Source organism: Seriola aureovittata, chromosome 23, assembly GCF_021018895.1.
Source record: "Seriola aureovittata isolate HTS-2021-v1 ecotype China chromosome 23, ASM2101889v1, whole genome shotgun sequence".
NCBI classification, from domain to species: Eukaryota; Metazoa; Chordata; class Actinopteri; order Carangiformes; family Carangidae; genus Seriola; species Seriola aureovittata.
The window spans coordinates 15,799,530-15,815,640 of NC_079386.1; the positions used below are offsets into that span (position 1 = coordinate 15,799,530).

The 16,111-nt window shown below is 39.7% G+C and overlaps 1 protein-coding gene across 1 annotated transcript in view; it reads left to right on the plus strand.

Annotated features, from left to right (window-relative positions):
• The first annotated feature begins 3,103 nt into the window (after positions 1 to 3,103).
• The window catches only part of hdac8 (histone deacetylase 8), a 28,358-nt gene continuing 15,350 nt past the window's right edge, over positions 3,104 to 16,111 (plus strand). Inside the window, exons 1-9 of the mRNA XM_056369826.1 lie at positions 3,104 to 3,380; positions 3,495 to 3,547; positions 5,269 to 5,399; positions 6,993 to 7,134; positions 7,297 to 7,409; positions 7,558 to 7,635; positions 7,723 to 7,831; positions 8,719 to 8,891; positions 9,801 to 9,895. Of these exons, the coding sequence (XP_056225801.1) occupies positions 3,267 to 3,380; positions 3,495 to 3,547; positions 5,269 to 5,399; positions 6,993 to 7,134; positions 7,297 to 7,409; positions 7,558 to 7,635; positions 7,723 to 7,831; positions 8,719 to 8,891; positions 9,801 to 9,895 (1,008 nt within the window). The 5' untranslated portion in view covers positions 3,104 to 3,266. The remainder of the gene's footprint in view (positions 3,381 to 3,494; positions 3,548 to 5,268; positions 5,400 to 6,992; positions 7,135 to 7,296; positions 7,410 to 7,557; positions 7,636 to 7,722; positions 7,832 to 8,718; positions 8,892 to 9,800; positions 9,896 to 16,111) is intronic.

Here is a 16,111-nt window from a genome sequence, read left to right on the forward strand (position 1 = left end):
TGCCCAAAAATAAACAAAGATAACAATAAGCATACCTGCTAATGTATATATATGTGTTATAATGATAATAATTATCATAATATCCAATGCAAATATTATATTTACGGTTTAGCTGTTGCCAGTGTGTATTTCTATGCTAGAATGTAAAGATGAGCATGTAAGACAGACAGTTTTTGATGGATTGCAGTGATGTAAAGGGAAGTTGTGCAATTAGGTCTAATTGTGTGAAAATATTACACAATCCTTACATCTCCAAATATATATAAATATATAATACATAAAATGTTTCTTAAACTAAATGAGTGTTGATTATTCTCCGCCCATTTAAAATGATACAGCACTTGATTTCAGGTGTATCAGAAATGTTAAATATAAAAAAGGTACAAGGTTTTCACGTTCATTATTATAAACATATTTCCCCCCCATGCAGTATTTTGTACTTGTCTGGTAAGAGCTTTTATATTTTAAATTCCCAAACCGGAAATGCTATTCTTCATTGACAATAACTTGGCACTACAGTGTAACTTGTATGGCGTTTGTACAGTATGGCAGAGCAATGGCAGAATTTTAGTTAAGGGTGAAAGTAATGAACTCACATTGACATATATTTCAAAATGAAAGAAAAACAAATATTTTGCAGAAAAGTCTGAACAACCGATGCTGTCAAATACAATCAGGAAGCAAGCTGAGACTAAAACAACGGAAAACAGTCGTACACCAACACGTAAAACAGATTAGCTACTGTTTTATCAGTTCATTCTCCAGCAGCATGGTTTAGCATTGAGTGTGGTCAATGATAAGTAAAATAATGACATTTTGTATTTGGATTTTGTCTGTTGTCTGTTTTTGGCGCCCTCTTGCGAAAAGCATGGATTCTCCCTCAATCAACCACAATGTAGAGGGAAATATTGCACTTTTTACTCCACTACTATCATTTGGCAGCTTTAGTCTCTCGTTTATGTACAAATTAATATTTTGCATACAAACAAATACAAAGAGATTATAAAATATTATGCTACAAGTAGAGCTGAAATGATAAATTGATTAATTTAATCAATTGATATTGAACATGAAAAATAAAAAGACTAGAAAATGTTATTATGTCATGTCATACTATGATATGTCAGGTGTCCTCTTATCAGCCTTAATAGCTCTAATTTAAGAAGTTCATTCAGAAATCAAAAAGTATGATTGAACATTTTTATTGTCCAAATTATGAGTGTGGGAGGAAACCGGAGCACCCGGAGAAAACCCACACAGACACAGGGAGAAACTGGTTAGTTGGCGGCCCTGGCCTCAGCAACAAGGCCCCTGTGTGGCTCTGTATAAAACCTTTGAGAGGCCAATGCTGTTAACCAGCATTAGCCTGTCCCATTGACAGCACAAGTGATGTGACAGTGCACCATCGTGCCACCCTCAGAAGTTTATACCACGATTAAAAACAAGATGGTCCAAATGGTACAAACAGCAACAGCATACAAGATGGGCCAGATGCGCTTTCTCCGTCCACCTTTCTTCTTCTTGTGTGCAGACATAGAGTACTCCATGATATGGGCTTGCAAACATTCAATGATGGTATTCTCTACACATGGAAACCCTAATAATATTGCTTTCTCCAGTGTGTGCACACTGCCAAGCGTCTTCGCCAGGTCTTTGATCACAGCCTTGCAGACCTGCTTGCTTTCCTTATAGTTCGGGCAGAAACTTTCATTCAAAGTGAGTCCCTGCAGTGTGCGGCCCACCAGATGGTCGGTGTAGGTGACCAAACCCTGCCTCGACCAGACATCCAGAGCGCGACACTTGGTGAGCAGTCTCACCGTCAGCATGGTGACACCTACCCAGGTTTCGTGGTCTTTCTCTGCTGTGGTCTCGCAACTAAAGGTGGAGGAATCACTGGAATCTGTGGTGTTCTCTGATGATTTCATGGTGATATCTATAGATTCGATTTCCTCTTCTGGGATTCTTGACTCTTCTGTGTCTTTGTCTGACTTGGTGGTGGCTTCACAGCTAGAGGTGGAATAATCAGACTGTGTGTTTTTCTTTAATGATTCGGTAATGTCTGTAGAGCTTGGTTCAGCGTCATCGTTCTCTGGACCAAAACTTTTGGCCTTTGACTTGACATGAATTCGTATTACACGGCTTGGGAAACAAGTTAATGCACTGAGACTATATGTTGTCATAGGCTCCTCCACATCCGGAAGGGAGGCCCCCGCTGGACGCTTGTGGAGTTCAGGGTTAGGATCAGCAGCCCCAAAAACAGGAGCATCCAATTGTTGTGGTTCAGTGTCCACCATCTTACAATATTTTCTGGCTCTTGGTTCTTCAATGGATCAAGATACAAAACGTTTAGTTTCTAGTTGGCTCTTCCTCAACCTGCACGGGATACTTCACACACAGGTGTCTTTGGCCAAAAATAAAAATCTAAATGTGAAGAATCTTTTTAATGCAATATACTATGCATCCATACCATATTTTACAAAAATACCACTTGTTTTTATAACCGTCTTGTTAAGGTATCTAATCACAGTGCCACACTGAAGTAGATATTGACAAAAGTGTCTAAAATTTGCTGTAGAGTCAGTCCACATCTTCTTATTAATAATTATAAAATCAGCTGTACAAAGAAAATAAAGCCCTTGTCCATCTTGTACTCAAAACAAAAATGTCTGTTTTCTCAGTGTTTCCTATAAAATAAACATTGTTGTGTAAATAAGATGGCCGTTTCCTTTTTTTTAATCAACAAAAATTACAATATTCAATATGGAGTCTACACATCCTCATTATTTGTTTTACAGGATATGTTCAATGAAAAATGGTAAAAGAAACATATTTTATTTTATAACTAACACTTACTCCAGGTAGCCCTTTAGCTACTTGACAGAGAAGACTACAAAAAAGTCCCAGAATGCTTCTCGCTTCACGCTCCGTGCGTAAAAAACGTCCGTGCACCGGAACGTTGGATTTTATTTCGTGTGACCGTTAGCAGTAGCTTTTTTTACCCGTTACTAAAATAATCCGAGTGTTCTTGTTTAAAAGTAGATTTTAAAAAAATAGACCCTCTACAGTTTATATAATTTCACATTTTATTGTCTTTATCTTCCCTCTAACCGAGCGGCGAAGTCCAACAATTGAACCGACTTTACCGGGCTGGGGGGGAATGTTGACGGTGTAACACCAGAAGAGAGAACAGGACGCCGCTCGCATCGCTTCACTGTGAATTTGTTTTTAGCTTCAGTTTCAAACAATTTAGGTTTTCTCGGCCGTCAATGAGTCGCAGAGGAGACAGCGATGAAGACAGCTGTGGTACACGGAGAGTCGCGTACGTTTATAGTTCGGAGTACATCGAGACTTGCGACACTTTATCCAAAGTACCAAACCGGGTGAGTTGGATTGAACGAGGAGGGTTATTGAAGCTAGTTACCAGTTTAAATGTGTGTCTCCTCTGTTGGAGAGGTTTATAACAAGTGGTTTTTATTTTATTTTGCCATTTCTAGGCGAGTATGGTCCACTCACTGATAGAAGCCTACGGGCTGCTCGGACATATGAGGTGAGTAGTTGCTGGTGTTTGTGTTTTCTCACGCAAATGGTGCTAAAAGCGAGATTAAAATACTTTTTAAAAACATTTTTTATCAGATAGCAATAGAGCTTCACATGCGGTACAGAAGCAGGTTGTTTGGCTTGCTCCTGCCAGAGGTAGCCGATGTTTCACGAAGACTACTTACTGCTTACTTCAGTAAACCGGAGTCAAGAAATTCTCTTTCATAAAGCAGATTTAAACTAGAAAAAGATTTTCTTTTCTGAGGAAAATTGAAGTGTGCTGCCTTATGGGTGGATGTCTTCTCTTAGATTGCAGTGTTGCAGCAGGAGCCTCCCAAAACTAGCCCCACAAAACTTTAAAGGTCAGATTAATCTGCTATATATCAGATGTAATATAAAAGTGTAACTTAAAAATCATGCAATATATTTGGGGCTGCCACTAAGGATTAATTTGCAGATTACTTTCTAATTCACTTGATTTAATCTTTTGGTCTATAAAACATCAGAAAACAGAGATAAAAGCCCGTCACAATAACTTAAGGCAACAGATGACATTATTAAATGTCTTGTTTTCTTCAACCAACAGCCCAAATTTGCTAAAAGGTAAGACCAAGATTTGCAAAATTTTCACATTTGAAAAGCTGGAGCAACTGATCAAAAATAGCTTCAGATTAATTTTTGTTTGAGCAGCTCTAACATGTGTTAACTGAAAGGAGCCGAGATGTCTGTTGAGGTTGAAGCATGTTAATGAATTTCCCCCAGGGGATAAATAAAGTATCTATCTATCTATCTATTTATTTATCTATCTATCTATCTATCTCTCTATCTAAACTTTCTTCTTCTTCTGTATGAGCAAAATGTATCATTACCATATATAGACATGTAATATTCTGCTGTTTTCTTTTGTGTGTAAGCTTTCAACTGACCTGAAGTACAGTAGTGGCATCAATTTACAACTACAAAACTTTCTTTGTTGTGTGGGAAATGAGGGGAAACTCCATTCTCATCACACTTAACAAAGATGAGGTGGCTGAGCTCAAGGTCAGCCTATGTGTCTCTCTTGCCTCCCTACGCTATGATCTAACTATAAATATGTTTCTGTACTCCTTTGTCAGACTCACCAAATACACTCTGGTGTATGAGCTCTGTCCTTTCAGCTGAAATAGATTGACTTTGTCGTACTCTATTATTTTCACTATCACTTAATTAAAAAATACAAAAAGACAATTGCTTGTTATCATTTATTCGTTCATTTCTCCTCAAGGGAAAACATCATTTCCACGACAGTTTCAGTCTTTTTTCAAGCCAAGAATCTGAACATTCAGCTCTGCCACTTTATTTCTTTTGACTCGTCAAAAAAGAGGATGATGGGGGGGGGGGTATTTCTCTTCCCTCCATATCCCATTCAGTTCCACTCCCGCTATCAATGTAGTACTTATACTGTTGATTTATTTTATGTTGGCACAGCAGTTTCTGTGCAGTTGGTATTTTCTTTTACCACCCAGCTGTGTTGTGTCGATATTTTCTGCAGCTTTATGCTGTTGCCTCGGTTGTCTCTGATCTACAAGTCGCAGACTCCCATAAATCACCTGCGGCCTTATTCACACACAGTATTTAATTTGACCGCTCAGTGAATAAACCAGTCAGAAGGTCGAGTTTTATCTGCCACTGTGTTTACAACAAGTTATTGCAGAAGCAGCATGTGACATTAATGTTGTCTCTTTTTGTCAGCGTTGTGAAGCCTCGTGCAGCCACCATAGAGGAAATGGCCAAGTTCCACACTGATTCCTACCTGGAGCATCTTCATAAAATCAGCCAGGACGGAGACAACGACGACCCCCAGTCAGTCGACTATGGCCTGGGTGAGAGATGCCAAGATATAACTTTTACTTGCCACAGTAACTTCTATTGGAAGTTGGAATCTATTAATTAAAAATCTACCGACCTAGCCCTTTATTTTCTGAATAAATAATAATAATAATGATCATAAACTTTATTTATAGAGCACTTTTCATACAAGAGATGTAGCTGAAATTGCTTTACAATAAAAAAAATGGAATAGTACAATAAAACAAGAGCGAATAGAAGGACAATGAAATTAGACAATAAAAAGACAGTAAATGATATTAAAAACAAAAACCAGTAATAATAGTAAAATATGCGAGAATTAATTAAGCCAAATGAATTAAATAGCTTTTCAGCAGTCGTTTGAAAATAAAGTGTTCAGTCATCTAAATTTAGATGACTAGAGAAACACTTACAAGTACTTTTCCATCATTTTAGAGGCGAACTTTCAGGTTCAGTGTCTCGGTATAGTGTTCTGTGATTCCTCTTACTCTTTAAATATATCTTTTACTGTAATTTGGTGTAAAACAGGTGTTCGTTGTAGATTAGATTAAATAAATGAGGCATACAAAGCGAATGGAGGGATGAAAGTGGGCAGAGGGAGGGGGAAGTAGAATTAGGATTCATATGCAGTGTGTGTTTGTTGGCAGCAGAGGGCAGCGTAACACTACATAGAAAAATAAAAACATCAATTTAAAATATTATCTGTATGTAAATTTGGTGAATGTTTCACAGACAGCAATGCATTTTATAAAATATGTGATATTTTAACCCAGAGTTGCCTCATCCCAACTGAACCTACACTGTGGTCCGTTGGTCCACGCCTCTCCAAGGTTCACATTTCTAACTTTAGAGTGATCCTCAAGTGTTTTTTTTGTTTCTCTGACTCATTCCCCATCGCTCCCTCCTTTCCTTCACCCTTGCTCTTCTTTGTCTCCTCGACTCATTCCTCATCCTGTCCTCTTCCTCCTTTTGTATTCTGCACACCTCCCTCGCTCTCTCTGCTCCATCCCTCTGTCTCGTTAAAAAAAAGGAAAATGCTCCACCTTTTCCTGGATTGAGGACTTTCTCTCTCTCTCTCTCTCTCTCTCTCTGTCTCTCGCCTTTCCTCAATTTATCTGACACCACACTCTTTTGTTCTCTATTGATCACATCCACTCACCTCCCTCATCTCTGTCTTCCTCCCTTTCCCCCTTTTTCTGTTACCCTTCTCTTCCTTTGTCTCGTTTCCCATTCTTCTTCTATCACTTTTTTTTTTACCTCCATGAATCAGCCTTGAGAAGCGCTGACTGTGCAGAAACAAAATAAAAGTTTCCATCAAAGGCAAAGGAAAGTGTTTCACAGAAAATTGAGAAGGAACAAATAGATTTTCCTCTGGAGTTTTGTTGATGACGTGATTGATGTTCCTGTTTAAGTGTGTGTGTTAGGAAATGTTCAAATGTGGAAATAAAAGATTAAATGAACTTTTACTGCCCGTATCAACAGCATATATCACTCTTTTGTGTATATACGCCTTTTTTAACGTCAGTGTAAATAAAAGAGCGGCCTCTCTGCTCAATAAAAACAGACTTTTGTCTTTATTTTTGATATTTTGTAACATTTTCTTCCAGGTTACGACTGCCCAGTGGTGGAGGGGATATTTGACTATGCAGCTGCAGTCGGGGGCGCCACACTGACCGCAGCCCAGTGTCTGCACGACCAAAAGTGTGAAGTGGCCATCAACTGGGCCGGAGGTTGGCACCACGCTAAGAAGTAAGACAAGTCATAGATATATTCTAAACCCACTCTATGCATTAGAGCACACACACACATTTCTAACAGCGTTGCTATAGTAATTTATTTTCAAATATGCTTTATTAAGCCAAAGAAAATCATATATACATACATACATACTTTTCTCTGTTTCTCCTCCAGGGATGAGGCGTCGGGTTTCTGTTACGTGAACGACGCTGTGCTGGGAATCCTCAAACTGAGAGAGAAATATGAGCGCGTCCTCTACGTGGACGTCGACCTGCATCACGGAGACGGTACACGCACGCTGTTTGATTAGAAATAAGCTTCTTTTCTATTTATTGTTATAGAAGGTGTACGTGTTTCAAAAACAACATCATCACACATTTTTCTGTTTTGATTCATTATGACATGATGGTGTTTTTCTCCTCCTCCTCTCTGCAGGTGTGGAAGATGCCTTCAGCTTCACATCCAAAGTTATGACCGTCTCTCTGCACAAGTTCTCCCCTGGATTCTTCCCAGGTCAGTCCTTGCAGATGTTTAAGATGCAACCTGTATTGTGATAAGATGCTGTGTAAAATGTGTGTGTAACTGTGTGTGTATATTTAGGTACGGGTGACCTGTGTGACACGGGGCTGGGTAAAGGTCGTTGGTACGCCGTGAACGTCCCGCTAGAGGACGGCATCAAGGATGACAGATACTACCAGATTTTTACCAGGTATATATATACACAACCACACACACACACACACACACACACACACACACACACACACACACACACACACAGTGAAATATCTGGAATTCCCTGTGCAGCTCAGGAGCAACTTTTAAGAAATGTTTTCCTCAAGGATCCCTGTGGAGAAATTCTGTTTTTCCTTTCCTCTCCTGAACGCCCCCCCCCCCCCTCCCTTGAGGTCAAAGGTCAGGGTCAGTTTCAGAACATTCATCTTGGAGCTGGTGCCGTTTCAGGGTTTTGCTCAAGGACACTTCAGCAGGGAATTCCCTCCTACGCGAGGTTTTAAACTTAGGGTTTTCCACTTGAATGATTTTCCTTCAGACTGAACGCTCCACAACATACACATGAGTTTCACCAGGTTTTCCCTATTTTAAGTTGTAATCAATGACACTTAAGTGTAATCTGTGACATCATAGGATTTTGAAGGGATATTTTGAAACATGGAGTTTCAAAAAAAAAAATTTTTTTGATTGCAAAACATTGGAAATCATGGACATATGGATTTCTTTGACTCACCGACTAGTGGTTATTACTGGAACTGCAGTTTATGACTCTTGAGCAGTAATTAAACACTGATAGTAGAGATGAGAATGATTCTCCAGTTCATAAATCATTTCTGAGTGGTGACTTCTGATTGGCGGAACAGAATGTTACGCCACGTCTGATTGGTTGAGCTGAATATAGACCGTAGATTCCTGTGTAGAACAGAAGTTACAGCTGGACAGATGTTGATAAATCTTAATAGCGTGATGCTACTACTGCTGAATGCTGTTATTCTGTGTTCAAACATACTGACTCCTGATTGGTGCAGCATGTATCATCAGTGGCTGACAGCCTCAGCGCTTACCTGCTGTCTTGTCATGCAGTGTGATGCAAGAAGTGCGGGCGCAGTTTAACCCGGAGGCGGTGGTGATGCAGCTGGGTGCCGACACGATGGCGGGCGACCCCATGTGCTCTTTCAACATGACCCCAGTGGGGGTGGCCAAGTGTCTGCAGTATGTCCTGCAGTGGCAGCTACCTACACTGCTGCTGGGAGGAGGTACGCCGTGTGTGTGTGTTTATTATTCTAGCTGATGTTTTGTTTATTTTTTTGTGCATGAATTCACAGATGTAAGTCCATGTGTTAGTGTGTATGCATGTGCTAATTATGTGCGTATGTGCACGTGTACTCGGTGTATTAAAATACTGCAGAGGAAAAGGTAGACAATGTTCCACATCTTTTGTATGTGTTTGCATTTGCTTTGAATCTTAGTGATTTACTCACTTGTGCACAATTACAGACACACACATACAGTCCACACACACACACACACACACACACACGCACACGCACTCTCACACACACTCAGGCACACACACCGTGCTCTGTTCCAGACCCCTCAGCCCTTGGCCAGATGATAGCTACTAATTATACGACACAATGAAGCCATTTTACTCAACTACAATCCCACCTCTCTTCCTTTCTCTCTCGCTCTCTCTCTCTCTCTGTCCTACATACTTTCTCTTCGTTACATCCTCCTCTCTGTCTTGGTTCTTGTCGTTCTCTTGATATCACTCAAGTCCGTCCTCTTCCTCCCTCACGCTTCTCTCCCTCTGTTTGTATTTTTGTGTGAGAGAGAGAGAGATGATAACTTTTCTAACTTTTATTTTGTTAGCTTTTTGTCCCTTTATTTCAGCTCTTTTCACCTTGTATTCCTCTTTTTCAGTTCACGTCTTTATGTTAACTTGACTTCTACGTGACCGTATAACAGTTCCACACATTATAATTTAAAATAAACTTTTGGCACTTGAGACCTTTAGTGGAATTTAGTCGTGGTCAGATGAACTTTGGGAAGTTTGGATTTCATGGACCATCATGTCCAACATAATAAATGCAGCATGTAACCACATAATGATAATGCATCTCGTCTTAACTTCTCTCCCTCTCTCTCTCTCTCTCTCTCACCAGGAGGTTATAATCTGGCTAATACAGCTCGCTGTTGGACTTACCTGACGGCGGCGGTGCTGGGAAAGACTCTTTCCTCTGAGATACCAGACCACGAGGTATGACAACACACACACACTCTCCCACTGCGACGGCCATAGTCACACACACATTTACATATTCCCACATGGGCACAAATGTGCTCATTCATCGCACTGTCACACAAAAAGAAGCCACACACACATAAAAAACACAAACACACCCCCTTGTGTTCGCTGTGTGCTGAGTCACCCCGACTAATCAAAGATGGCCGCCTGCTTCTCAATAAAGGGGTTTGTCTCCAGGTGAGTCAGACTGTGTGTATGTGGAGAGAGAAGGGTAGTAGTGTTGACAATTCCTCTCTGTCGGCCTCGACTAACACAGGCTCCTCTCTCTGCGTCTCATCTGCCAGCAAGGTGAATTTTCATTGACCATATATGGCGCTATTAAAGGAGAGGGAGAGGATTATTACATTTTTTACAACCACACATTAAAGGAACAGTTAAACCTTTTGGGGAAATGTGTTTAATTGTTTTTGCGGGAGTGAGATGAGAAGATTGATATAAATTTCATGTCTGTGCTTTAAGTATGGAGCTGGAGTTAGAACACAGTGACGTCTGGTTACTTTGCGTTCACAGCAGAAAACCTACATAATTACACTCATTGACATAAAAGTCGTTTTCGGTGCTCGAAAACTCCGGAGTCGTGTGGACGTAGCAAAAGAGATGCGCTTTAAAACGAAAACGTAGTAGTGCGGACGAAGCCTAAAACACAGCAGCGCGTCACTCAGCTTCTGTGCTGGTTCTCCAAACCGGCAGCGCGCTGATGTAAATCTACTGCAGGTAACACTCTGACGATAGATAACTACCTCACCTAACCCCACATCAAATGACCCGAACAATCACTTTAACAGGATTATCAAACACAACATTTCGACCCCTGGGTTAACGCAAGAATCGGATGATTATGAACCATGTAAACAGCTTTCACTGGAACTTAATCTGGTTATTCATCGTAATCAGGTCATAGCGTGGGGATTTAAGCAAAACACCTATTGGATTTAATTTAGCATGGAGGGAAACTGGCCCAGTAATTTATATTTGTGATAGAAAGGACATGTGACCATGTGACTGGCAAATCAAATAGACTCATCCTCTCTCCAAATAGAAATCAGTAGACCCATCTGTCTTTCTTGCTCCTATATTCACACAAACACAAAGAGTCTCTTTCTCCGGTGACTGATTTTTGGACCTTGTCTTGGTCAAATGTAATGAATAGCTGTGTGTGTGTTTGTGCGTTTGTGTGTGTGTGTGTGTGTGTGCGTGTGTGTGCGCGCGTGTGCATCATGACCGTGATGAAGGTACCTCTTGTTTCTCCTCGTCAGCGTCCAGTGGCCCTAAATAGCCTTTGACCTCATTAAGGAGCACTCACTGAAAACAAAGCAACTATCAGTGCAGGCAGCTGCCACAGATGATGAAGACAAAGATACACACACACACACACACGCACACACACACACATACACACACTAACACACACACACACAGTTTTCCCTCAAATCAAAAATGGAAGAAACAAACTGACTTTTAACTTGAATATTGACGAGATTATTTGCTTCTTTTTCCAATTCAAAAGGTATTATAGATCATGTTGGAGGGTAACTCTCTACTGTAGCACTACACAACTTTACATAGTGTGTGTGTGTGTGTGTGTGTGTGTGTGTGTGTCTTTGTGGCTCTGTCTGTGCCCGTTGTGCTCGATAAGAGGGGCATTTATCCATGATGACCAAGCAAAGCTGAAGTTCCAGCGACAAGGGGAACAAAAACTACCTTTGTACCCCTCTGTGTGAGAGAGAGTGTGTGTGTGTGTGTGTCTGTGTGTGTGTGTGTGTGTGTCCACCCTTGTGCTCTACTGTAGACAAAACCACCATGAATACACACATTCATCAAAGTCAGATAATGCAATGCCCTGTTTTATAACTTCTTTGTATTTCAGTTTTTTTGATAAATTACTGATAAAGTGGAGGAAACGACTGGCAAACTGTCAATTAGGAAGTCGTACAAGTGAAGCGTTTCCATTAAGGCTCAAGTAGAATTGAAATAAATTTTTATTTGTTTTCACTGTGCTGCTGCATTTCAAATGTCTCCTCTGACAAATGTCCGTCAAACTGAAATAATAAATGAAGCTTCGCCTCGTTTCCAACATCCAAAAACAGGCACTTCAAACAGTTTCAGTTTGTTTTATCTGCTCAAGTTCACTGATTCAGATCCAAACAAATTTGTTTTGCTTTAATTTTGTTGAAAATATTTTGTTAGAAGAGTTTATTTTTAATTAAATCAACCTTGTTTTTTTTCCCTTCAGTATCCAAGAGTGAGTATACAATTTTTCGGCATGTACTTGGCTAAATGGCTAAAAATAGTAGTCTTAAAAACACAATCGTCAGTCAGAGTTGGCCAGTCACATCAACAATAGTGCTGTAATATTCGCTGATTACCAGACAAAATATTACACTGCAGATAACCCACACAATGGCCCCGCTTCTATCACACTTATTATACTGCAATATCTTATAAAAACACAAGTAAAACCGCCTTTTGTAGTTTGAACTAGGAATCGAGCCGCCGGGTCCACAGTCATTAACCCTCCCCGCTGACTTGTATTGTGTGTTAGTGGTTAGCTGATACATGTCTGACCCTCCATTGTGTGATAGCGGTGGAGCCAATCTGCATGTGAATCGGAGGGCGACAATATGAGGTCTGCTAAGAATAGCTATAGAGGTCAAAGGTTAGTTAGTGTCTCTGATTGGACAGGCATGGGGATTGTCTTTATAACCTACTTTGTTTTTGAAGAGAAAGTCATTCATCTTGCTTTTGTAGCTACTGTAACAACTTTATTTGTAACATTTGATTCCCTATATTGTCATCTTGCATTAAAGGTGATGTTATAGAAGACAAGAGAAGGGTATCTTAGTGTGACGGTATTGATAATACTTTAATGAATCCTCTTCTGAATTGCACAAAAACATGGTTACGTAACATGCTTTTCATAAATTTGCCCACCAAAAGACACCTGTTATATTTCTTGTGGATTAACGTCATTGTTTTTGGCGAATTCACTGAGTTATTCTTAGTTTTAAATGTCTATTTAAAAACGCAACAGCCATGGGAGGATAGTTAGCAAGCTAACAAGGTAATATGCTAAATGCTACATGCTAAAAGTCAAATCGTTAACATGCAAAGAGATCGAGCTAACATTCTCATCATTACACCTGAAACTATAGCGTGCCACATGCTAACTCTGCATTAATGAACTAACATTGAAAATGTTACACCCTAAACATTAACATGTTAAAATGCTAACGTATCCATGTTAATGAGAAGCATTCTAAACGTTTTAACCCAATTATTAGCATGTAAAAATGCTAATTAATCACATGCTAATTAGATTACGTTCCAAATATTAGATGATAAATGTTAACATGTAAACAAAACTGCTACCAACAGAGATTTTAAATCATTTTTAGTGAAAAAAAAAGCTAACAATAAATGTTACATATTTCTAAAAAGTTGGTTTGTTAAAATGCTAATGGGGCATGAGCTAACTTCTTTTAAGATCAGATTTAATCAGAATATGTGATTGTGTATTTTACACTTTTAGCATGATATAAGATAGTACAAATGATAGACTGTTAGCCGTGCAAAGGTGATGTTTGTTAGCAGAGTGTTTAGTAAACGGTAACAGCTGTCCATCTGCCTTCCTTTTAATAATTCAACCTGCACCACCCAAAACCACTCCTCTTCTCCAATTCTGTTTTTGGTCATTTCCCAGCAGCTGAGTTCCTTCCAGCTTCGCTGTGGTTTGATAAAAACAAACCACAGATCCAAACTTCCTGCGGCCGCCCCGCTGCCTCAATGGGAAAACACACATACTATGTACTCTCAACGGTGCTGGTGTGACTCCAGCTCATATCCTTTGTCACATGCTATACCTTCCCCTCTATCTGTCACTCTTCTCTATCCTGTCTCCAATGTGCCCATAAAGCCCTTATTATATATGCTAAAAATATTCTTAAATGCAAACTGGAACTGGATTTGCAGAATAGGGTTATAGTTCCAACAACGTCCTATTGGATCCTTTATCAACTCTTTTATGTCTTTATTTTCTTGAGTTCAGCTCTCTAAATGTCAAACTTTAATTTCTAGCCGTAATGTAATAATTTTTTTAAACTTCTGTAACTTGAATTTGTTTAAAGCCGAATCTAAATGAATCTGAAATCTGATCTTAAAAGTGAACACTGGATAAAATACTAATAAGAGCATGACTAATCCAGGGCTACCTAAAGTGATTTCAGCAGTAGAAAAAGGCTTTATTTCCTATATCAGCGACTTTAATAGTAAACAGCAATAGATCTGAAACACACCCCCGTGAAAATATGTGTCGTTGTCTTGTACAAAGATGCAGAGAACAGCTTTGGAGCGCATCGAGCTCATCCAGCAGCACTGACGTTGGGCCAACTGTCAAACAGAAATAAAAGAAAGTACCATCTGGTAAAACCATTATTTTTTGAAGGATAAACAAAATAAAACTAAACCAGAGGGAGCAGCTAACAGATTTGTGATGCATCTGCAAACCTTCTACTCCTGTGACCACAGAATGGTCAAATAAGAGAGGCTTCAAGGGGTTTTTTGTTTCTGTTTAACATTTTAATATTGGAAGTATTTTTCTTCTTTTCTGGATACAAGACAGCAACAAATGACACAAAATTAGGACGGAGAGAGAAAAGGCCTGAGACATGTGAGTGAGCTTGTTTATAGACTTCAAACCTGGGAATGCGGAGTCCTTTAATTTGTTATTGCAGTTATATTGATAACAATCCCCCAAAAAGCCAGTTAGTGAATTGTTTTTCTTGCTGTGTGCGTCAGGCAGTGCCATCGCTTTTCATAAAAAAGCAGCTAGTTTGGGATCTTTCTTGTGTTTCCAGTTTTCAATCAGTTGGGCGATTGCAGATTTTGGCGTTGAAGGGCTTGCATAATTTTTTTTTTTCCCTTTTGCTTGTCTGAAAAATCAGAGACAGGGAGTGGACAGGGATTCAGAGTAATGGAACCAGACCAGTCCTGTCCACCTCTGTTACTGTGCAAACACTGATTAATGTAGATAGATTTTAAACAGCTTCTTGGAACAGGTAAAACACACAAACTGATCAGCCCAGCAGCATGCTTGAATTCCCCTTGTGTCTCGTAAACCCAACAGAAGTAAATACAAATCTGTGTCTGTCTCAGAGTCACACAGGAAGGGAGGACGTCTCTGGTCCCAGATTGGCAGCGGGGAAGCGTCCCGCCTCTTTACTTCCTCTCTTCCTGTCTGCAGCCACTTCCTCTCCTGCCCCACGCTGCCGTCAGGGATGTGTCGGCTCCCAGAGTCACGGGCTCAATCACCGGAAACATCGCTGGTGTAGAGTGTGTGTTGAGACCTGGGGAGATTTGTCTATTTACAAAATGGCACAGAAAAATGAAGCTTATAGTTACGATTTATTTTCTCATCCTCCTCCATTCAAAGTTCTTCTGCTGTAGAATATTACAGATTATTATGTAAGGGAATGTCATTGGTGAATGTTGGGATGTACCAACAATGAGCTGAAAGAGTTAGTTTCCTGTTCTATTTCCCTTCAGGGAGTCAAGTCTGTGTTGCAATTATCTTTTAATGTGTTTGTGTTTCAAGTTCATGGACAGTCTTGATCCTAAAAGGTGGAATCATCATTCATTCTGTTATCTTCATTTTAATTTTCCTATTAGGCAAGATGTTTTTATAAACCCACTGGCCCCTGTATTTGTAATACAAAAAAAAAAATATTATTTTTTTTTTAACCAATTATTTTCTTTCAATTCTCAGTTATAACTGAGGTCAGCTGTGAAACAAGACAGAATCAACTCATACACATGTAGTCACAAATGCGTATGTGTATAAAAGGTATATTTTTTAATTGCAAGACGGTGTAAATCACTTCCTGTTTAAGAAACATGCAGGTGATGAGCTTGAGGTATTGATAACATGTTCTGTATTGAAAGAACTAGTAAGTTGTTTTGCTTTCCACATCCTTAAAGGAAAAGGTTTGGCTATTGCTACATAGCCAGTGTTAGCATTAAGAGCTGTTTACTTATCAGTCTTGCCAAGAGCTTCAACCATTGTTGCTTTTAAAAGATAAGAGATTTTAATACATCCTCTGAGCAGCGCTACTTCTTCATGGCAGACTGGATGATACTGTGACTCGGTATCGGAAAGTGACGAGACAGCTTAAC